Source organism: Ascidiella aspersa, chromosome 8 (genome assembly GCF_963924565.1).
Source record: "Ascidiella aspersa chromosome 8, kaAscAspe10.2, whole genome shotgun sequence".
NCBI lineage: Eukaryota > Metazoa > Chordata > Ascidiacea > Phlebobranchia > Ascidiidae > Ascidiella > Ascidiella aspersa.
This window is the reverse complement of record NC_139454.1, coordinates 17,049,501-17,073,464: the sequence shown is the minus strand read 5'-3', so window position 1 is coordinate 17,073,464 and position 23,964 is coordinate 17,049,501. Positions and strand designations below refer to the sequence as shown.

The following is a 23,964-nucleotide window of genomic DNA, read 5'->3' as shown; positions in this document are numbered from 1 at the left end:
CATTCTGTCTTATCAGTAAGGAATCTGCAAATATTAATATTACATTATAGGGATTTCGTTCTAACCATCAAATAGTTTTTTACTATTTATTCTGGTTAGAAATTTAACCTTAAAGTATATTCCACAAATTTTAGGGCTCTATTTCTAAATGATGTTGCGAATCCACATTTTTTTTGGTATTTTATCGGCTTGACACTTGTCAGGACTGATAAGTCGCAAACCTAGAATAGTAATAGAAAACCAATCTAGGCTGTATTGAATTGATTTTTATTGTAGGTGTGCTGTCCATAATTTTTATTCCTTTGAATCCACTTCAGGGAAGCAAACACTTCAGGGAAGCAAACGCTAATCTATGTCACACGACAACCTCGACTGCGCGACTGTTTATTGTCACCATACCGACTTGCAGGAACGGCGTTCAGATATTTTGTCATCATGACGTGATCCTAAGATGCAGTGATATGGGTAACTGAGCAACCCCTTCTGATAAGCGGCTGCTATAAGTAGCTTTCGCTAACTCTTTGTCGACCTTCTTGCAAATGCAACTATAACCTGACGAGGTAAGTTTTAACGTTTGAGTCTCGTTTGATTGATTTCTTGAGTGTTAGCTTACCAAGTTTAAAATGTTAAGCATTTTTTTAGTTTATCAAACTATAATCACTATTGACCGCGAATCAATTTTCGTTTTTATCCGTTAGAGCTTGATATTGGTGCAAGATAAAAAAACATTTTATATAAATCATGCTATTTTGTGGTAGTTGGTGTGTTCGTGACATAAAGTCTAAAAGCGCATTTTAAAATAATAACCTGGTTAAATCAAGTTTTGAAATTGAAATAAGATAAGGCTAAGAATTTTTATACCTTCGTTCCAGTGTTTTAGTCTTTTTTTAATTCAGGAAAAACTCTCCGAAACTCTTGCAACAATGGCGCTATGGGACCCAGTTCAGGCTGGAGTTGCGGCTCAATACTTACGACTCTCGCCGAAAGAAAGGATGGAATTGCAGGCGCAGACGTTCGCTGGCAAAAAAGCTGTAAGTAAAACTGTGCGATATGTTAGGCTCTTCAGCAAGTAACATCCCAGTTAAGTTGAACCTGATCACTTTGTGCAAACTCATGTGGTAGGTGCGAACACAATGGTTCAGCATTATAAATAAAGTGTAATGCGAATTATTAAGTAATATACAGATTAAATAAATAAAACTGATAAATGTGGTTGTTTTTTTCCTTGCGACGCATTTGAAAAGTTTGTTGGACTTGCACCGCACCCAGCGATGGGAATTTAAATTATCTTTATTTGTTGATTCAAATATTGTTTTAGGATTTAGAAAATTATAATCAAGTGATGTATTTTGTAACATTGTTGTAGAAAGCACATATCAGGGTATATTTACTGGTGAAAAAAAAGCCAGAACTGCGTTCCAGTAAAACAACTTTCGTAGATACGCCGTATCGGAAATTTTATTTTTTAGTGTTGCATCTGTATGCACCACATTGAACAAAAACGTTGTTTACGTGCTTATTCTCACTTTTAGTATCCTTTTTTAAAACAATTGTTTCGCCTATCATTAAAACGTTAGAACGCGCAGTATTTGATGTAGGCCTAATCTTTTTTTCTGAGACTGTAATTGAGTCTAATGTCGCTTTTCAACAGCAATCGAATGCTTGTGTACCCATTATATTAAGCAAAATGTGTGTTTTTCTAAATGTGTGTTTTTGTGGACTGTTTTAAGAAAATATAACAGCCCAAATGTGTCGTAACATGGCATTATACGGCATGTAAACTCAATTAAAATAAGGCCGAGATTTACTTGCACATTTGCGCATGCCCACGAGTTCATTTTGGAAGAGCGGGTGTTTATAGGTTTAGGTTGTTTTAAGACGTCATAATATAACGTAACTTATAACCTTACCCCCTTTAATATAATGGGTTTTGCGGCCCATCGATTTTTTAAGTGGCAATGCGGCCGATTCTGCTAAAAGATTGGTCATCCCTGGTTTAAACTGTCCATTTGCTATGTTTTATGCGTATCCAAATGTATTTGATTAAATGTGCAATTATATAAAAATATAATTGACATGTAGTAGGTCAAAATAATTATTCAAGTTTTTTTTTAGGTTTGGGTACCCTGCAAAACCAATGTATACCAGAAAGCGGAGATTGTCGGTCCATCGCAGAAGAAAGGTTGCAAGCTGGTGAAGTTGGACAGTGGCGACGTATGTTTCCATAGAACTAATTAAAAGACGTTACTTGTTTACAGAAGTGTGGTACAAGGCATACAGCGAAACATGCCTATAGCTTTATGTGATAGCATAAAGCAAGTCCTAACGCTTATAATGTTCCAATTTAGAGTGATATGCTGAATGATATAAGTTTAATCTGTCTTAGGAATTGCTTGTGTGTTTTGTAATTCCGATTTTTTTAAATCTTGTCTAAAATCATTTTTAAGTTCGATATAATTAATAGGCCCACGTTTTAGTCATGCATACAGGGGAATTCTATGATTTTTGTTTGGAGGGCCCTTAACAGTTTTTTTGACATTACGCCACAAGTTATGTTGAAATGTGACTCCATATATTTCAAGTAATATTTGTGTTTAGCTTGTTTAAAAGTTAGATAGGTGTTAATCACGATACAATTGCCTTATTGTAAAGTCTTACGGATTTACTTACACGTCAAAAAAGTGCATTCACTGAATATTTTGCTGAACTTTCATTTTGTAGAGAGTCTGAGTTCACAGTATACAGCGCTATAACCTATGATGACATATGAATAAGAAAACTTCACACGGCGCCTTTGACAGATTTTCTAAAAATTGGCAAAACTTACTACCGGTACAGCCAAAATTTTTGCTTTAAGATAATTATGTTTAGCAAACCGGCAAAAAAACGAAACAAGCCAGAGTGAGAAACAATTAAAAGTAATCCCGTGCGTCTCAAGTTTGTCAAAATTGTTATTAAATTTATTTAACAGCATCATATTGCACTATGGCCGACATTATTATGGTTATCAACTAAATAATTGCGCCCTGACTTTTAACACTCAAATAACCTTCGCGATAACGCTTTTAGAAGTAGACATATCACGATGCCTTCTTTCAAGACAACTGTAATCTCTTGAGTTTTGACACCTGCTAATATCGGTGTACTCTATATTAGGTAGTGCTCTTTCGAAATGGTATTCCGCGTTATCTCATTTGCGACAACTGGTGCTTGGGCAAGTCGTCCTTAAGTGGCTCTCGCAGACGGATTTTGACAGTGGCGCCTGCTTTATGTTACCTCAGAAATTCTCTAATGTCCACTGAATGTGTAATGTCACTCCACCATAACCTACAAAACACAAAACATTAGAATTAGGTTCTTTTGTCAGATTTATTTACAACTATAGTGATGGTTTATATCAAATGTTACCTGATTAAAAAACTTTATGTTTGCTTATCCGAAAGTTCCTACGACAAATCACATAAAACTATTGAATCATAAAACGCCTGTACCACTGTGTTTGATACAACTCCATTTAGCGCACATGCCAGTTTAACGGCTTGATATTGACGTCTTATATAACTTAACAATTATTACCTATTTACCAGGAGAAAGATGTGAAAGAGGAAAACATTCACGAGCAAAATCCGCCCAAGTTCAATTTGATCGAGGATATGGCCAATATGACGTATCTTAACGAACCGGCTGTGTTGGACAACTTAAGGTGTAGATACGAACGGTTCATGATCTACGTAAGTGAATGTGGTCATTTAGTCTACCTAACATATTTTATTTACAACTGGTTTAATTCATGTTTAACGCTAATTTTAGACAAACGTGTTTATACAGGACCGTTTTGGAGTTTGTATAGCATTTGTGAAACAACGTTACAATGTTTTAGAAAGAGTATTCTAACCAAGATATTTTAGATGGAGATGCCAAAGTAATCATGTGCTTTATATTTTCTTGTAGGAAATCACTTGCCTGTATAATAACAGTGGACGGAAATACTGTAAATTATAATATAATTGTTTAAAAAAACTCTGTTTTTTAATTGTTGATAGACATACTCTGGTCTTTTCTGCGTTACCATTAACCCATACAAGATGTTGCCGGTGTACGAAAGCTACGTCGTAGGTTGCTACAAAGGAAAGAGGCGAAATGAAACACCACCTCATGTTTTCTCTGTGGCTGACAACGCATACAACGATATGCTGAGAAGTTAGTGCTCTTCAGGATACAAACGCTTTTTTAAATGGCCACGAATAAAACAGTTACAGTAGTTGTGAAATAAATGCAGTGCACCACCATCGGTTTGTTTTTGTTAGTGGACGTCAATGAACCCATACAAAACAATTTACCAAATTGTTTGCCTTTGTGTTATTGTATTGAATACGCAAAAAGGGATAAAATAAATTGGTTAAGAGAAAAAGTAAAAGAGAACACTAACCGTATTAATACACAGAAGTATGACACGGTCCCTATTCCAGCTCTACTGTCAAATTTTGGAATACTTTAGCACCACGCAGGCGAGAAGACCGTGTTCACGTTAAATTATAAAAAAGGCGCCGTGTAGTATGTAATGTATAGTTTAAATTTTGTAATATATTTTGTTTTTATATTAATTATATTTTCGTGTCATCAAAATGTAATGTTAAAAGAGTCAAGTACACCAAGTGTTGAGCTGACCTAAATCCCAGTTATCATTATTTATGAACCGCAGGATGAAAAACGTTTTTTAATACATATTTTTGTTTTAGATCGGGAAAATCAATCAATGTTGATCACGTAAGAATTTCATTCATTATGCTGCCTTTGAAAATAAGGATCTCATAATTTTATTTAAATTACTATAAATTTCTATAAATTCAAATTAGTTTAAAAACTTTAAATGGGGTTTGGCTAGAGTTTCATTATATTCTAATGTTTTTTTATTGTTTTAGTGGTGAATCTGGGGCCGGAAAGACGGTTAACACAAAAAGAGTGATTCAATATTTTGCAACCGTTGCTGCTTTAGGAGAAGGCCCGAAGGAAAGTGATGCTGCAAAAAACAAATCAAAGGTTAATATTTTAATTAGACGTGGAATCGATTTTAAATCCCATACGGCCCTATATATTACTAGTCTTTTAAATCAAATGCCCAATATCAAATATATGTAGCCAAATAAATCAAACAAAACTGTTTAACACATATAGAAAATACAAACATCATAACTCGACTACTTTTTTGGTGTAGTTGAGTTTGTACACTGAGCTCGTAAACATATGTATTTTATTTTTTGTAAAAGGGGACTCTCGAAGACCAGATAATACAAGCTAACCCTGCCATGGAAGCTTTTGGCAACGCCAAAACTATCCGTAACGACAATTCGTCTCGTTTTGTAAGTTTCTTTCTCGTTGAAAACATGCGTAAGGTATCCTTACAGACAATTTGAACTTTCAGCAACTTTTTGTCACCTATAGCAGTTGGAGATATGACATTCAATGCATTTTTCACTAAAATATTATTTTATTTTCACTATTGCCTTTTAACGCAGCAAAGTATCACACTAAATTATTTTACAGGGTAAGTTCATTCGTATACACTTTGGAACAACAGGAAAACTAGCGTCTGGGGATATTGAGACATGTAAGTACCAATTCATTATGGCTGTGCTCAACAAACACATGACTCAAAAATGTACGAGAATACTTGAAAGTGAAACGGGATTTAAACAAGCACATTGAATCACACAGATCTTTTGGAGAAATCACGCGTGATCTTCCAGCAGCCTGGTGAACGAGGATTTCACATCTTCTACCAGATCATTTCAGGAGCAAAACCTGAACTATTGGGTAAGATCTGTTTTTGTCGTTAAAGCAGTAATTGTAAATGCTGCTTATAAGTTGTCTTCTTTTCCAAATGCACAGCGGTTATGCAAAAAAAATATCCTTCAGCTTTAACAAAAAATATTTGCTGTCATCGTCATAGTCTTACTAAATATCGAGAAATCCAATTTTCCTAACACCATGAATAAAAAGGATTCATGGTATCCGGCAATCTACTCGTCGTTGTAGGTATACGCAATAGCTGATAAACGCTCGTTGTCCGACGGCGCAGTTCTGCACCGGATGACTCCGGCGCGTCACGGCTTATTGCATACTTCAGCGACGTCTAGAATTATTAATCTACGTTTTTTCAATTTTTTACTTCTCAGTATATAAGATGGCTAACGCACTCTCGTTTTTATTATTAACCCTGATGAGGTAAGCTGGTATCTGCTGCCGAAACGTCGGTTTATACTTCGTTTACACCAGAAGAGCGTTTTCTATCTATTTTTCTTCCTTGTTCAGAATCCCTGCTTGTGACGACCGACCCTTACGACTTCCGCTACGTTTCGCAAGGGGAGGTGACGGTCGACAATCTCGACGACGGCGAAGAACTTTGTGCAACTGATGTAGGCACGAATTTAGTTTGGCTATCACTTTCTTTTATATATAGCTTAATATATACTAAAAAATAGGTATATTTGCTTTTGGTGCTTTGGATTGCATGTTATGATATTCGGTTATAGGCGAAACGAAATGAATGGCCAAGTACGCTATAGTTGCGATAACATAAATGTAATTATTTTTGCTGCCAGACTGCATTCGATGTACTCGGCTTCACCCAGGACGAGAAGAATGGCATCTACAAGATCATGGGCTCGATCATGCACATGGGCAATATGAAGTTCAAGCAGAAACCGCGCGAAGAACAGGCTGAAGCTGATGGCACTGAAGGTTTGAGGATTTTAAAAACAAAAAAAACTTTTTTTTTAATAATATATAGTAATGCTGGCACTCGCCTTTAACGTAAAATTTCAGGTAAATATACCACTTGACACAATTTGTGGTTCATCCAAATTCCATCCTGCTGCGACGTTAATTAACGTTTTCTGTGTTCTTATGCAGACGCGGATAAAATCACTTATCTGCTCGGGATTAACTCTGCCGAGTTCGTAAAGTCCTTGCTTCAGCCTCGGGTCAGAGTGGGAAATGATTACGTTACAAAAGGCCAAACCGTGCAACAAGTTTACTACGGTGTTGGCGCGCTGTCGAAGGTAATCTGAACTAATTGATTAATTCTAACGTTTTTGCAGCCTTTCCTTCGTAACTAAGTATTATAAGCCATAACCGCGTGATATGCTTTGTTTGTTGTTATTGTATCTTTCAAAGGGTTTGTTCTGCACTAGCTTCGACATTTCTTTATGAAAAAGCTAATAAATGCAATTTATATAAATGTCATATAAAAAAACACTTCCTGAGAAATGAACACTAGAGTTGGAAACCCAAGTTTCTGACTTCTGATTTAAATAATTCAACAAGCACATTTAAGTGTTAAAACATGAAACCACAAGTAGCTCCAAAACATTTTTGCTATTAATTGCTGCATTTGGAAAAAAACATTCAAATCTATATGCTTTACTAATCATAAATAAAATATTTTTTCAGCCACGTTGCCTGTATTTACTTTTAAGTTTATGATTTATTTTCAGGCTGTATACGACCGTTTGTTTATTTGGCTCGTGAAGAGGATCAACGAGACTTTGAGCACCAAACTGCAACGGAATTTTTTCATTGGAGTGTTGGACATTGCGGGTTTCGAGATATTCGATGTGAGTCATATTTCAAACGCGATACGCCTAAAGTTCTTTCAGACCTAAGTAAACAGTTAAAATTCACTTCGGTGTCGTTTTTACGAAACGTTTAAGTAAAGAATGTGAGATTATTTATAAAGCAAAGTATTCGTCTTTGATTTTAGCTTAACAGCTTCGAGCAGCTCTGTATCAACTTCACCAACGAGAAACTTCAGCAGTTTTTCAACCACCACATGTTCGTGCTCGAACAGGAAGAGTACAAGCGCGAGGGAATCGACTGGGTTTTCATCGATTTCGGACTCGACTTACAAGCTTGCATTGAGCTTATCGAGAAGGTATTGTGGTGTAACAATACAGGGTCAAACTAGCAGAATAGTGCGTTGCAGATGTTACGCTATATGCATTTATCGATGCGCTTTAAATTCATGTTCAAAACTCAAAGTGTAACCGTACTGTACATTGAAATATGAGATAAACTGCTCTTGTTAAGAGTTAAATTTCTAGTTTTATACATTTTGTTGCCGGTTGACTAAAAACAAGTTTTGAATAATGTTAAATGTGCCTACTTTGATCTGTTTAATAAATACTTTTTTTTGCGATTTCCAGCCCCTTGGAATCATGTCAATCTTAGAGGAGGAGTGCATGTTTCCTAAGGCATCTGATATGACTTTTAAGGAAAAGCTGTACACAAACCACCTCGGCAAGTCGAACAACTTTATTAAGCCAAGACCGCAGATAAAGCGAAAATACGAAGCTCATTTCGAAATCATTCACTATGCCGGCACTGTAAGAAGGACCTTTAGATTTCATTAAACTTAGATGGTAAAACACTGTATTTGGTCGTATTTTACTTATTTGGTTTATTTTTTAAGATTGATCGATAAAAATATAAAAGCCATAATATATATTTTTATTGAAGTTACTAAAAAAAAACGTGTATTGTGTTCCAAAGAATGATCGAACATATACTGTTTTGTACAACGTAAAAAGCATTCCGAGAGACATTTGTTTTCCTGGTTCGATTTGTGTTTGCAGGTCGGTTACAACATCACCGGCTGGCTTGAGAAAAACAAAGACCCTCTCAACAACTCCGTCGTGAATTTGTACAAGAAATCCACTCTCAAAGTGCTCGCCACCATCTGGGAAAGCTATATGTCTCCTGAAGACGGTAAATAAGTTGTATTTTCTGCAGGAGTTTTCTGCATACTATAGATAGAAAGATACTGCCACATGTAACATGTGGAATGCACGCAACAATTTATTGATATACCTTTATAGCAATGGCGGGAGCAAAGAAAGGTGGGGGTGGAGGCAGACGCCAGAAAGGAGGATCGTTCCAAACCGTGTCCTCGCTACACAGAGTAAGCAATACTGAACTATTTCAAAACAGGCGGTGGTGAAATATGACATTCATGATCCTTAAAAAAAAAAAAAAAAAAAATCCTGTGTAAAGGATAACGACCTTTAATCAAACGAGACCAAAGTAGAATAGTTTTTCTTTTAACTGTAATATTCACATTTTGTTCTGACGTCAAAATATTTAAAATTAAATTTATCAGTCCTGTTGTGATCTAGTTTTCGTTTTTCTTTCGGTTTTTCAACTCTATTTGTGTCTCTAAAATATGTTGCTCTAATTTAGTTATACACCCGTAATAGGCTTAGCATTCAGACAGGTTTGCAACTGTTTTTTTCCGAAAAAATTATCATCGAGCTGTAAAAAGCAACCAAATAAATAAAGCGATGTCACCAACTCACTAAAAGTGGTAATGTAAGGGATATAATAACATGATGAGAAATCTCAGCTGTCATCCAATAAGTTACCCTTGGAAATATTACCGTGAACCTCTTGGGGTTGACGAACCCAAGTTAAGAACCACGTATCTAAACAATTATCTATAGTTGTCATTAAAAGCGGCATGATGTCAAAACTACTATTGTCGCATAATTGTTGACCACTGATCAGGAATCGCTGAATCGTCTGATGACCAACCTCCGCTCGACTCAGCCTCACTTCGTCCGCTGCATCATCCCAAACGAGCAGAAGAAACCAGGGATGCTGGAGAGCCAGCTCACTCTTCACCAACTGAGGTGCAACGGAGTGCTGGAGGGAATCCGTATCTGCAGGAAAGGATTTCCAAGCAGGATCCTCTACGCAGAATTTAAACAACGGTACTAAAGCACATTTAATGAGCAGTCGTGATTGGGAATATTTTATATCAGCATTTTCCAAATTGACCTTACCAAAACAATGCCTCGTCTCCGTGCGAATTACTAGATATTAGTCAAAGATATTTCAACGTAATTTTATTTAAGCCTATCTATCAAGTTAAGTTGTTTATATAGCGAATCCAGTAAAATTCCTTTAAAAACTTTAAAAAGTCTTTCATTTGGCTGAATTTAATTTTGAACCTGTTTACGTTTGCTATTTATTCATGGTATATATGTGGTTATCAGTATAGGTTACATTTCTTCCCTTTCGCGCAGTTACCGCATCTTGAATCCTAATTCAATGCCGGAAGGTCAGTTTCTGGACAGCAAAAAGGCGTCTGAGAAACTAATGGCGTCACTGGAACTCGACACGGCTCAATATCGCTTTGGCAACACCAAGGTAAACCGAAAGGAGAACCTTTTATTTCACGGTTATCTAAGGTTATGGGTTAACCTATATCATTTATTTTTCTTCAAGCAAAAATTATAAAAAATTAAGTTTATTTGAAAGCTAATAACTGAGTTTAATATTTATATAATTTGATTAAAAAATTGGAAATTGTGCAGTAATATTTTAAATTGATTAACTATTCTGCAATCTATATAAATGATGTAACAAAATTGAAAACTTATCCGAAGTATTGTCCATCATTTTTTTCGGTATCATTTAACGATAAACTTCCCGCCCTTACTATTTTGTGTTTTGTTCAGATTTTCTTCAAAGCCGGCATGCTAGGTGTGTTGGAAGATATGCGGGACGAACGTCTCACGATCATTATCACAAGGATGCAAGCAAGGGCAAGAGGAAAACAGATGAGAATCGAGTTCCAAAAAATGCTGGAACGAAAGTGGGTTGAACTTTTTGTACAAAAAATTGCACAAATTACAGCATCAAACTCATGTAATTTGTGCAGTTTTTTATAGGCTCTATTGAGCCTATTGAGCCTTGTTCTATAAGTACAAATTTTGATTTAAGACAATTTAATTAATTGCAATAAGTTTAAATGAACTAAAAGTATCCGACAGAACTAACCGCCAAAAGTATTAAGTATAATGAGGTCATCTGATTACCACCATTTTACCCTTGCTTTCATATGGCGTAGTTATATTTGAAATTAAGAGGTAAGTAGTTAATATTAAACGTTTCAATAGTACAATCTACTTAATTGTAGATACGCTTGGTTTATATTACACCCCATCGCAAATACCACGCAAAAAGACCGGAACACATTTAACCGCAGTTGCGCATTTCCAGGCAAGCTTGCTCGCTGATCCAGGCCAACATCCGCGCCTACCTGGCAGTTCGTAACTGGGAGTGGATGAGGCTCATGTTCAAGATCAAGCCGCTTCTCAAAACGGCCGAAAGCGCCAAGGAGCGGGAGGCGATCGAGAAGGAGATGTCGGACGCGAAGGATTGCCTGGAAAAAGAGCGGAAGCGGAGACAGGAGCTCGAAGAGTCGCAAGTGACCTTGATCCAGGAGAAGAACGACCTTGTGTTGCAGCTTTCCGCTGTAAGAATGCGTTTTTCACCCGTTTTTTTGTTTTAGTTTTGATCTTTTGTGCAGGCAAAGTGTATTTGAGGATGACTTAACATTCTTAGGAGTTAAACGGTTTTTAAAATCTTTTGTTCCCTTTTATCTCGTCTTGTTTGACTATTTAAACAGACCATTTTTTAAGAACTTGTAACCTAAAAGTATTCCGGTAAATAGGTCGTTTTAAAATGACAATCAGTTAGTTTACATATCAATCAGCAACCGACACAGGTTTATCCTAGAAACTATTTGGCATTTAAAAACAAACAGTATTTTGTTAAAGAAAAAATCGTTAAAATAGAAACAGTTAAGTAGTTTTCAGTACAATGGAGGTAGTTTTTTTTAGTCTAGCAATTTAGAAAATACTTTAACTATAGCCAAGGACGTTTAAAAATCAAAAATATGAAAATATAAACACTGTGTCACTTTTAATGCCTTAATTTAGGAGCAAGAAAACCTTCAGGACGCGGAAGACAGATGTGACCAGCTGATTAAGTCCAAGGTCGAAATGGAGGGAAAGATTAAGGGTGAATAATTTTTTATTTATTATATTTGGTAAGCTAATTATCTATTTTTATGTGATCCGTTTTATATTCTGAGAAGGTCTAATTTTATAATGGCTCCTTTAGTTAGGAACACCCGAGATTTACTCATTTTACCGTCGAATTTTGCCGTTTTTATTGAGCCAACGTTCCGACAAAATTTCCCCATATATTAGTCTCAAAAACTGTTGTGAGTTACATTTTTCAGCTGTGTTGACATCTTAAAATATTGCCCCATATGCATCCTAGTTTTACACCATGTTTTAAAATCGCAAGTAATCTTCTTGCTTTAACCCCAAATAAGTTAATAATATTTTTTTTAGATCTCGCGGAACGTCTTGAGGACGAAGAGGAGGCCAACAATGACATGCTTTCAAAGAAACGCAAGCTGGAAGATGAGTGCTCCGAACTCAAGAAGGATATCGACGACCTTGAACTCACCTTGGCAAGGGTGGAGAAGGAAAAGCACGCGACTGAAAATAAGGTCTGAAAGATTTAATCATATTGGAAACATTGGAGCATAATGGTCGGAGGTTGTAGTAAGAAGTAATAAGAATATCAAAGCCCATACGGAAATACATAGATGTTGAAAATGACTAAAGAGCTATTAGAAACGTTCATAAGGATACCTAATTGTATATGGGCTTTGATATTCTTATTACATATGAGAAACAATTTTTTCGGCAATTTACCCCATCAGACTGACGGTTTATTTTTTTTCATAATATTAAGATTGTTTGGCACAATTTTAATCCGCACTATAAGTTTATTTGCTGTTGCGCACTAACTAATAAAATGTAGCAAATAATGACGATTTATAAGCTCATTTAAAGTTTTCTCTAGGCCAGACTTGTTTGCAAATAGGGTCCAATAGGTACGATTTAAAAACTCATCTATTCGTATTGGATGAAATCCTGTTAATCCTGTTAATAATCTAAATTTATTGCAAACAAAACATAGTCTTCAGTACATCTGTCTGATTGATATGTTAAACGCCATTCTTCCAGGTTAAAAATCTTTCGGAGGAGCTAATGACGTTAGAAGAGAACTTGGGAAAGGCACACAAGGAGAAGAAGGCTCTTCAGGAAGCTCACCAGCAGACTTTGGATGACTTACAAGCAGAAGAGGATAAAGTGAACTCTCTTACGAAACACAAGAGCAAATTGGAACAGCAAGTTGATGATGTAAGATGTCATGTGATCTGTTAAAATGCTTTTTACGGATTTTGTAGAAATGGTTATTCGGAAATTCTATCATATTTTTTTATTAAAACTATAAAACTGTGCGATTTCACGTAAACGAAAGGCAAAACAATAAACGCGTTTGTCGAGAGACTGTATACAGAATTATAAACGAATCTTAAATTTAAAACGGTCTTTTATTTTTGCTAATGGAAAGTTTTCGCACAAAAATTATTTCTTCTTTCTTGAAATCCACAGGCTCCAATTTTTTGGGCGATATTTTAGGTTAACATTCAATGTTGATTACTATCTAATTCTCATGTATTCTAACTTATTGTTAACGCCACGAAAAATTTCATCTTTAACTATAAGTCAACTTCATATTACGTAACCAAGTTAGATTAAACCCATGTTAGGTGATTTTTAAAAAGAGAATGCCGGCTTAATTATTTACACTTCGAACAGCTGGAAGCCTCCTTAGAACATGAGAAAAAAACTCGGATGGAGTTGGAACGGGTCAAGCGAAAACAGGAAGGAGACATTCGTCTTCTGCAGGAGACCATCATGGATCTGGAGAACGATCGTCAACGATTGGAAGAGAAGATCAAAAAGAAGGAGTTCGAATATAACCAATTGGCAACAAAGCTGGAGGATGAACAAGCTCTTATTGCCCAGCTGCAGAGGAAGATCAAAGAACTACAGGTATATACTATGGCGTTAAGGGACGTTTTGGCAATTTACCTTGTAGTATTTAATATTCTATTTATAAACATCGGTAAAATATCCTTTTGTGAACCCTCGATTTATAGCATCTGTTTTCTACCTGCTATCATTATGAGCAATATATTTAATTTAACCAACTATGTCAACTAAGCGATCTAGTGTCATTTTTGTTTCTGATATTTTAGGAAAAAATAAATTAGAAATGCCTTTGGTCAAAAAAAAAATCTTAAATAAAAAAATGGCTTTGGCAGAAATGATGTGTTTTAATCCGCAAAAACTGATTTCCTTAGAATAAAAGGTAATTCTCGTTAAAAAGCGTATTTTACCCTGTTTAAACACTTAATATAATCCGCAAATATTGGAAGTTGGTTTTTGCCTGCTAACATTTGCTGGAAAAATATGTAGCCTATATAATATATATTTCCATAAGCAAACAGCCTGATTCTGTTTAGCGAATGTTCTTAACTATAAATTTACATTTTTGAAGAAATACTATAGGGATTTATGTGTGATTTTTACCGCAAATAGGCGCGCATTGAAGAGTTGGAAGAGGAGCTAGATGCCGAGAGATCAGCTCGCGCCAAAGTGGAGAAGCAGAGGACCGAGCTGTCCAGGGAACTGGAGGAATTGAGTGAGAGGCTCGAGGAATCAGGTGGAGCAACTGCCGCTCAGGTTCGGGGATGTTTTATCGTTTCCTAACTGGCGCCGTTGTTTTTTCATGAATCAAAGGTCAAAACAATTTTTCATTAATTTAGTTTTCTTCAGGGGGGCATCTGACTCGATGTTCCTCACTGCGCTGCCCCCTGGGAACTCAGAGCCGATTTTGTAGCAGTGTGTTGTACTATTTTTTAATAATGCATTCGATGTTACAAATAAATACAATATTTATCTATCTTAGTTTCTGCAGACAGTTTCATTTACTTCTCTTCTCTTTTTATTTTTTTTTGGGGGGGGGGAGTTGGATGAAACATTTTGTTATCATATACATGTTTTGAGCGGTTGGTTGTTAATTTAAAGCAAACAATGTCGTTACTTGTTTTCATTTTTAAGACTGTGAGAAATGTTTTAAATTTCAACTTGTTTGCAGATTGATCTAAACAAGCGTCGTGAGGCGGAATACAGCAAGCTTAGACGCGAATATGAGGAGTCAAATCTGGCGCACGAAGCCACCGTCTCAACAATGAGAAAGAAGCACGCAGACACCTTGGCAGAACTCAGCGAACAGGTATCTTTTCTGTACGATAATTCATGTTTTTTCTTGCATATATAAATGACTACCGTTTTACAACGCCCCAATCGCCAATGTCATCTTGTTGTCGAACAGTGGTATTTTGTAAAATCAGTGTATTATCTTAACTATTGCACGTCAGGCATAAATTAAAGTTTGTTTGTTGGTATGTTTATTTCAGGTTGACAACCTTCAGCGAGTGAAGCAAAAGTTGGAAAAAGAGAAGAGCGAAATGAAAATGGAAATCGACGATATGTCCAGCAATGTAGAAGTCGTCACCAAGCACAAGGTTAAATATTTAAACTCTGATTCAGTATACTACATTTTTGATCAGACTATTTTATTGCTTTGAAAAACAGTTTGATTAGGTTTTTTATAAAGATGTTTTAGTATTTTTAGGTTTTAAAAGATTATTTGTACTTTTTTATTGTTACTTTGGTAAACACTTTTTTTGGATCCGTTTAAGCATGTTTTTTGTTTTAAACTTAAACTTAAAAAAAATCAGTCAGAAAAATTCCCAAATTTATCCTGTCTTACTTTAGGAAAATCGTACTGCAAAAAAATCTATAAATTTGTTATTCAATAGTTGAGTTTCGAAAAGATGAGTCGCAACCTCGAAGATCAACTTTCCGAGTGCAAAACCAAAAGTGACGAAATGCAACGGGAATTGAACGAAGTCAACGCCAAGTTTGCGAGACTGTCAAGCGAAAAGGTATGCAGAGATTTTCCTAAACTCGGTAAATGACAACGCCGCTTTTTCTTGAAAAGTGTTACCAGAGTTATACGAAAGCAATACATCTGCCGGATGTGTCTGAACCAAAATTTGCCAAAATCATTTAAGTTAAAGGTTAAAAAAAATTACTTTAACTTAAATACGGTTTTACATGGGTTTTTTATCCGTGTCCAACTGGAACGCAGGGCGAGTTGAGTCGCTACTTAGAGGAGAAGGAATCGCTAATGAACCAGTACAGTAGGACAAGAAATTCGCTGCAACAGCAACTTGAGGAGCTTAAAAGACAGGTCGAAGAAGAAATGAAAGTAAGTAAGGATTACTGTAACTTGTACATTATCGACGTTTTCCAGTTTTCGGTAAAAAAGTATAAGAAAAAATAATGAATTTTATTTGTTAAAGATTTTTTCCCAAAAAAAGTATACCTTTGCATTCAATGTGCACGATATTATGTATTTCACTTTTAAAATGATTTTTAATACAAAACAGCTATAAGGCTACCCAGAATATTTGTATCGGCTTTGTTCAATAATTAAAAATCCACCCCATATAAAGCCTTTAAAATAAACAAAGGGTGTTTATAAGTTATCTAACAAAGAAGAAAAGCCAAACAGTCTTATCGTTAAAAAAATCTATCCATCCATTCACCATCTCATAATTATTTAGGTTGAAAAACAACATAAGGCGTACGTCCGCGATACAAGCGTTTAAACATTGCTTGCCACATTGTATTTGCAGGCAAAGAACGCTCTGGCTCACGCTGTCCAGAGCGCACGGCACGACAACGACCTTTTGCGGGAGCAATACGAAGAAGAACAGGAGGCGAAAGCCGAACTACAGCGATCACTGTCCAAAGCCAACGCTGAAGTAGCTCAGTGGAGAACAAAGTACGAAACTGATGCAATACAGAGAACTGAGGAATTGGAGGAAGCCAAGTAAGCTGCAGTTGTGCTTGAAAATGTTTAAAACTATAAGGATGGCCGACGTAATATCGCACTTGACTTATATATAAAAGTGTCGAATAAAATATATTTTAACGCCAGAAACTTGACATGAAAATTTGTCACACGAAAATGTTGACATACATCTCCATATGGGTTAACTTTACATGTTTTTAAAATACCTATTTCACTAATTGGGACGTGAAGGGTTGGCGAGGGTGGCGACCTGCCCAGACTACCCGATCAGTAACATGCCGGTCAAATAAAACAAACACAATTTTGCCAGCCTATAGAATGGAAGAATACTCCGCGATACAATTAAAATCTCCAGCTGCAACTTTTGAAGGCACTTCGTCGTAAAAGTTAAGCTATCTGGTTTAGAAAGAAACTGGCATCTCGGCTCCAGGACGCAGAGGAAGCGGTGGAGGCTGCTCAGGCGAAGGCGTCCAGCCTAGAGAAGACCAAACTCCGTCTTCAAGGAGAGCTCGAGGACGTCGTGGTGGATCTCGAAAGATCGAACGCCGCCGCTGCGGCTCTCGATAAGAAGCAGAGGAACTTTGATAAGGTTGTTGTTTAGGTTAAGGTACAAATTACCGACTATCTGAGTCGTAGTGCAAATACAATTATCTGTGAAATATCGTTTACAATTTATAAATCTCAGTGAGGTTGTTCAATTTTTTCGACTGAACTTGCGAGACAAAGCGAACAACCAAATAAGGCTCCACTTTTAAGGTGTAAATCTTTACAGTCAATTTGATGTTTTACCATCTAAATGTGTGATTCTTAATTCCTTTAGGTCCTCTCGGATAACAAGGAAAAGCAGGAAGAGCTCCGAGTTGATCTTGAGCAATCCCAGAAGGAGGGAAGAAGCCTATCGACGGAACTCTTCAAAATGAAAAACGCTTACGAAGAAGCCCTGGAGGCCCTGGAGACAATTAAACGAGAAAATAAGAATCTTCAAGGTACGGCTTAATTTGTGATCAAAATTGACTAATTCCAATCAATAAACACGATATCGCCGGGGTGAAAATTTTAAACCATTTAAAATAAATCTCCAAAAAAACTAATAGATTTAAAATTTTCAAGCTTATTTATATACAACAAACAGGTAATTTGCCGTGTAGGAGAACAGGCCACGCTCAAACTAAAGTATTTGCACTCAACTTGATTGTGATTTTTACCTTCATTGATATTTGTTTATTGCAGAGGAGATTTCAGACATTTCTGATCAACTTGGCGAAGGCGGGAAGAGCATTCATGAATTAGATAAAGCTAAACGCGCCTTGGAACACGAGAGAACTGAACTGCAGGTTACAGACTTTAGGATAAAATTTGTATATTCATTAGGATATAATGCAAAACATGTAGAACCCTTTTATTAGTGTCTGCACGCATAGGAATTGAACTTGACAAGTTGATAAATGGTATGTGTCGATCGATACTGGGAAAGGAAATTCTATGTAATGCACGACATTTTTCACCTAGATTTAAATGAGTCCTTCTTGAAGGGCGGTGGAGTCAGTTTGTTACAAGAGTCCGGCTTTGACATAAAATGTATAGTTCAGTCCCTGGTCGAACTTTAACGACTTCGTCGAGTCCTTGCATTTGGGGCTTGAAGAGTTCCGAGCCGGGATGCGACTCTACATCCCTACATTACAGTAATCAAACTAACCAAAAAAGGATCGAAACGCCAACCCATTCTTAAGGGTTGCCTTAGGATTCATCCACTCATAAAACTTGGATCTCCAATATGCGACCCTGTACTATTCAATCATGATTAGAAATGTATGGCTTATCGGTTCAGAACTAGTAATGCACAAGCATACCTTGGACTCGGGACTCTACTAATGTTACTCGAGTCTCAAGTCCCGAGTTCGACTCCCGACAAGTTATCTTACTCTTTCAAGTCCCAAATCCGGCACCAACCCAACACCTTTTACTTTTTGCTAATGCTAAGGTTTATAAATATAATAAAAAAAGATGCAGCAATTTCGATCTGCACAGACATAATGTAGAGATTTCGAATCCGCAGAGCTTTGTTTTTAGACAACCTCACCCAATTTGCTTAATTAGCTTAATACTCGGGTGTGATTTGTACAATAACTCGAATCGACACTGACTATGTTTGGTGACCCTATAGCATGCCGAGTTACCGTTTTCCTGAAACTTAAAGTTTGTATTATTGTAAAAAGTGTTTAATCGCTTTTTTATATTTTAAACAAACAACAATAGCCTATCATATGAAGAGCGAAACCAAACCAAATGTAATTTGCGTCGTTAAGCTGGAATTTCCGAAAATGTAAACCCTGCTGAGTGGCATTTCGAGTAAAAGGGAAGTTGAGGTATTTGTTTTGGCTGTCTGATTTGCACTAATCAGAAACGTGGTTACAATGTCTATTCAGTGGTTTTCTATCGTTTACAATAACTATCCTTCTTCTCAAAAAAGTTAGTAAAGTTCAGCGAGTTTAGCAACAAACTTCTAACAATCTTTTTAAGTTTATATAAACTTCGTGATACCAAAATCGTGAAAGGTCGCTTAATTTTTAAGTCTTTCGTCGCCAGGGCGCTTTAGAGGAAGCTGAAGGAGCAGTTGAGAACGAGGAGAGCAAAGTCCTCCGACTCCAAGTAGAGCTCGCTCAGGTGAAGCAGGACTTTGAGAGAAGGATTCACGAGAAAGAAGAGGAAGTTGACAACACAAGGTGACGTACGGCAAAGTAACCTGTTAAAAATATATCTACATCAAATGGGGGGAGATGTGCCTGGTGGCACTATTATTAAAAAAAGAAATTGTTAAAAAGGGATACATATTCATTCATTATTTTACAGCATATTTATATTCATTGATTGTAGGTCATTAAGAAATAGAATAGTTTTTATCTGTTGGTAATTGTGTTATAAGCCCAGTGCAATGTTAATTCGGGAACACACAATAGGACCTACAAAGCAACAATACCAAAGCTGAAAAATCATAGGGGTTAGTTAAAATGTTGTGTAGGCCTGATTATGGCCATTTAGATTTTAATCCGACGGATTTAGGACTTTCCGATGTATACGTTTTAAGGACTAAAGGTTCCAGTCCTATTTTAGTGTGATTCCTAACTGTTTTCCGACGTTAAAGTTGTTCTTATTTCGATCTTTTGGCTGGAGTCCGTTAATTCACAGCCAATACCCTTTTGTATTCGCATTTAATAGACGAACCGGTCAGCGCTCCATTGAGTCAATGCAAGCGACCTTGGACGCAGAGGGCAAAGCCAGGTCGGAGGCGGTCCGGATTAAGAAGAAAATGGAGAGTGACATAAACGACCTTGAAATGCAGCTGAACCACGCCAACAGACAAGCTCACGAGGCAATGAGGCAAATGAAGGAAGGACATGGAGCTAATAAGGTGCATTTTCAGGACTGCGTTCCTATGGTAGATTTTCGGTATTGTTTTTAAACGCATACTTTTTAGGTGTTAGCTTTCTTATTTTAAATTATTTTTTTTAATTTTGACGAAATGACTAACGCTATAGTTTTAATAAAACACATTTGTTTTTGGCTAAAACGTAAGCGTTTTAACTGGGAATTTCTGAATAATGGCAAATTTGGTTTACTGCCTTCGTACTTTCAAAGCCATCAGTGAAAAGAAGAAACAATCTTTCTATAAACTGAATCTCGATTTCCTTAGGACCTTCAAATTCAACTGGATGAGGCAATTCGCCACAACGAGGATCTAGAAGAACAAACCTCGATGATTGAAAGAAGAGCCAATCTTCTCATGGTAACAACTTTCCAGTAACTCACGTACCTGTATGTGTCATGTTACTTTAGGCCAGTGGTTCCCAAACTTTTTTGCTCGTGACACACTAAAAAAATCTTAACTATTTCGTGGCACACTTTTAACAATAGAAGAATTTTACAATCTCCTGTAACACAAGACAAACTATATGTAAATGTTTTAAAATCATCAATTTGTAATGAATAGTGAGTACCGGTATTTAAGTTTAAAATGCTTGCATGTATGCCTATTGGTAATGCAAATACTCTCTTTTCCAAAATTGCAAAAAGTTTCGCGTCACTCTTGACAATCTCTCGAGGCACACTAGTGTGCCGCGGTACACAGTTTGTTAATCACTGGTTTAGACGATAACGATATTCTGTTGCCTAACTTCAATTTTGTCTAATTCTCGAAAACTTGCCTGACATCCACAACTTCTGTGAAATTCAGTCTGAACTGGAAGAGATGCGGAATGCTCTGGAGCAGGCGGAGCGTGGAAGGAAGATGGCTGAGAGTGAGCTGATGGAAGTGAGCGAGCGTAGCAACCTCCTCCACACCCAGAACACGGCCCTTATCAACCAGAAGAGGAAACTCGAAGGAGAGGTCCAACATCAGCAGGGAGAGATAGAGGAGTCAATACAGGAGCAGCGAAACGCCGAAGAGAAGGCGAAGAAAGCCATTATGGACGTAAGAATTGTTTCTGGTTTCACTCTATACCAAACACATTTCATACTTACTAATGTGGCAAACCTACTGATGTGCGTCCATGTGCAGCGTGCAGATCGACATTTTTCCTATTTTGCCGCTGTACTTTATAAACGCGTGTTTGTGTTGCGTTACCCCTTGACTTTACCATGTCGCAGCTGCGCAATAAAGCACCAACCGCTTTACTATTATGTTTTTTTATAAAGCAATAGTTAAGGGTAAAGTAGATAAACCATTAAATCAGCTGTTTAAAAACTAACCACAGACTGGTTCTGTTTATTGTGATAATACAAAGTTCATGTAGGCCAATCGGCATTCCCTCCATGGCCGTTACGATTGAACTTTTTGCTTTATTTTAGAAGTTTGAGGAGTTCTCCCAAGCTTTATTAACAGCACAAAACAACGTCCCTTCGACTCTTTAAAATCTTATTTTGTTTCCCCACGTCAAGGCTTCCATGATGGCGGAAGAGCTTAAAAAAGAGCAGGATCAATCTGCCCATCTGGAGCGCATGAAGAGGAACATGGAGCAACATGTTAAAGACCTCCAGATGAGACTGGATGAGGCGGAACAGGTCGCTCTCAAAGGAGGAAGAAAACAACTCCAAAAACTGGAGACGAGAGTAAGTTAGTGTTGCGCAGACGTTAAAGTTAGAGTGCCTGATGTTCAGGCTGTTGGCACCGCAGAGTAATAACATCGGTAATGTTGAACCTTTTTCGTCATCGATTTGCTACGAGGCCCTATTTTTCCACATCATGTTCTTCATAACTTGAGTATATCAGTTGAAAATTAGGGAAGAATGAAACAAAATTACACATCAGATAAATGGTCTACTTATTTCTCTTTTTGCTTTTGAGGATTCTAAATCTTTATCTTGAATGTTTGTGTAGGCAATGCCAAGATGTTTTTTACAAGTAAGTTTGCGAACAACGTGAAACCGCATTTTTATTTTTCAACGCAATTGTACTTTTTGCGGAGTTTTCAAAGGCGAAATTCATTTATTATCCTTTTCAGGTCCGTGAACTTGAGAACGAACTGGACGGCGAACAGCGCCGCACCGTGGATTCGACGAAACAACTGCGCAAAGCGGAGCGACGCATCAAGGAAGTGACGTATCAGGCAGAAGAGGACAAGAAGAACCTCACTCGGATGCAGGATCTTCTCGACAAACTTCAGGTTAAAGTAAAGACCTACAAGCGCCAGTGTGAGGAAACGGTGAGTCGATAAAATCGTTGGTTTTGTGATTTTATAAGTAAAATTTACGCATTATGCAAATAGAAATTCATTCCATTGTGTTTGTGATGCGGAACAATGTGCTATAAATATTATATATTATGTCAAAAGATCCCTGGAAATTAGTTTTATTTTTTTTTTTTGTTATTAAACGTTACATCCTTCACAGGTCGCATTTAGAATGTTTAAAAAATAAAAAAAAATAAAGATTTGTTTGTGAGTCAAATGTCCAAAAAAGCGAAAACAAAGTAAAATTTGCTGTGCGTGTTCGTTTTTTTGCTATTCTAAGAGGAGACGGTATGGTTATAAATTGAATTTTTGTGGAGAAAAGTTTTATTTATTTTTCTTTTACTTCAGGAAGAACAAGCGAACTTAAACTTGGCCAAATACAGAAAGCTCCAGCACGAGCTTGATGACGCAGAAGAGAGAGCTGACGTGGCTGAGTCCGCCTTAAGCAAGCTGAGGGCCAAAGCAAAGGAAGAGACATCCTACGCATACTACGGTAGCAAGGGAATGCGCGACGGCGGTAAGCGCTTCAAATAGTTTTTTCGACTGTTTATATTATATTTTTTGGGGACGGGGGAGGAATGGTAGCTTATCCTATAAAAATTTTATTATATTTATATTTTTAGATTTATGCATTTTTAACGAGCAATAAAAATGCTTATGGAGACCAAGAAAGTTTGTAAAGTAAAACCAAAAGCATTATGTTATCAAAAATAAACCCTAATTTTAATAATTTAAAAATTGGTGGTTGCATTAAGTGAATTTAGTATTGTTTTCTGAAACAAAAAACAAACATTGTTGTGATATATCTTCTATATTTAAACTAAATACGATATAAATTGTTTTAGACACTCTGTGAATCCAAGACCTGTGCTCTGCAGCCACCGGCACCTGTACAGACGTGTGCACCAGAAGTGAATTTTGTTGTAAAAACATGACACTTTGAACTCACCTGATGTACAGTTACTGTATATGTTATCAAGCTTAAACATAAAACTATTTCTAAAACACATGTAATATTCATGTAATATTCATTAACTAATCTAAGCCTAGTTTTGGATGTTTTGTTTGATTTTTACAGTTGTTGACGTGATATACTGTTTGTAATATTCTCAAGTAGTTATTAACTTAATTAATTGACAATGTTTGTAAAAATACTTCGGGCCTTAGCAGGTTGAGCAGATGACCAAAAAGCACTTTGTCAATTTTCCTCCAACATCGGTTTGCTTGAACGTACTCTTGTAAAGTAAGCTGTAGTTGCATGGAGAACCATAATAGTCCTACAACAGAAAGTATATGTAGAATGCTTTGTTGTACTCGAACAATAATGCTGCCACTGTATTGAGAAGTTAATGTGCTATTTGATGCTTTGCATGGAAAAATACAAAATTCACATGGAACTTCAGAGTGTTGTTTTAGTCCTAAAATAGGCAATGCATATAGAGAATCCTTCATTTAGAAGGTTGGGTTGCGCCTCTCAGGTGTTGGGTCGCATATGTCTGTTGACGCACCGTTCATTTGTAATCAAAAGCATGTAAGAAGTTATACACCAAGTTGAAACCAAAAAATGTTAGGATTTCAA

General features: G+C 36.6%; 1 protein-coding gene across 1 annotated transcript; it reads left to right on the top strand.

Moving 5' to 3' along the window:
- The first annotated feature begins 923 nt into the window (after positions 1-923).
- On the top strand, positions 924-22,919 carry LOC146136372 (myosin-4-like). Its single transcript, XM_083396217.1, has 41 exons — positions 924-1,031; positions 2,116-2,214; positions 3,588-3,731; positions 4,044-4,200; positions 4,740-4,767; positions 4,923-5,040; positions 5,268-5,360; positions 5,545-5,608; positions 5,716-5,814; positions 6,313-6,416; positions 6,603-6,741; positions 6,913-7,061; positions 7,497-7,616; positions 7,763-7,933; positions 8,205-8,384; positions 8,634-8,766; positions 8,889-8,959; positions 9,562-9,767; positions 10,083-10,206; positions 10,518-10,654; positions 11,062-11,317; positions 11,784-11,865; positions 12,204-12,364; positions 12,888-13,064; positions 13,527-13,763; positions 14,313-14,456; positions 14,872-15,009; positions 15,194-15,301; positions 15,599-15,724; positions 15,931-16,050; positions 16,481-16,677; positions 17,065-17,248; positions 17,480-17,645; positions 17,890-17,993; positions 19,246-19,382; positions 19,876-20,068; positions 20,351-20,443; positions 20,891-21,127; positions 21,595-21,765; positions 22,158-22,358; positions 22,734-22,919. Exons 1-41 carry the CDS (start codon positions 924-926, stop codon positions 22,917-22,919), a joined length of 5,862 nt encoding a protein of 1,953 aa, XP_083252343.1.
- The last annotated feature ends 1,045 nt before the right edge of the window (positions 22,920-23,964 follow it).

Excerpts from the sequence above, each read along its gene's own strand:
- LOC146136372 (XM_083396217.1), top strand. The coding sequence starts at position 924 with ATGGCGCTATGGGACCCAGTTCAGGCTGGAGTTGCGGCTCAATACTTA. Across the intron at positions 17,249-17,479 it reads AGCAGAGGAACTTTGATAAG|GTCCTCTCGGATAACAAGGA; the intron begins GTTGTTGTTTAG and ends TAATTCCTTTAG. Across the intron at positions 17,646-17,889 it reads AGAAAATAAGAATCTTCAAG|AGGAGATTTCAGACATTTCT; the intron begins GTACGGCTTAAT and ends TGTTTATTGCAG.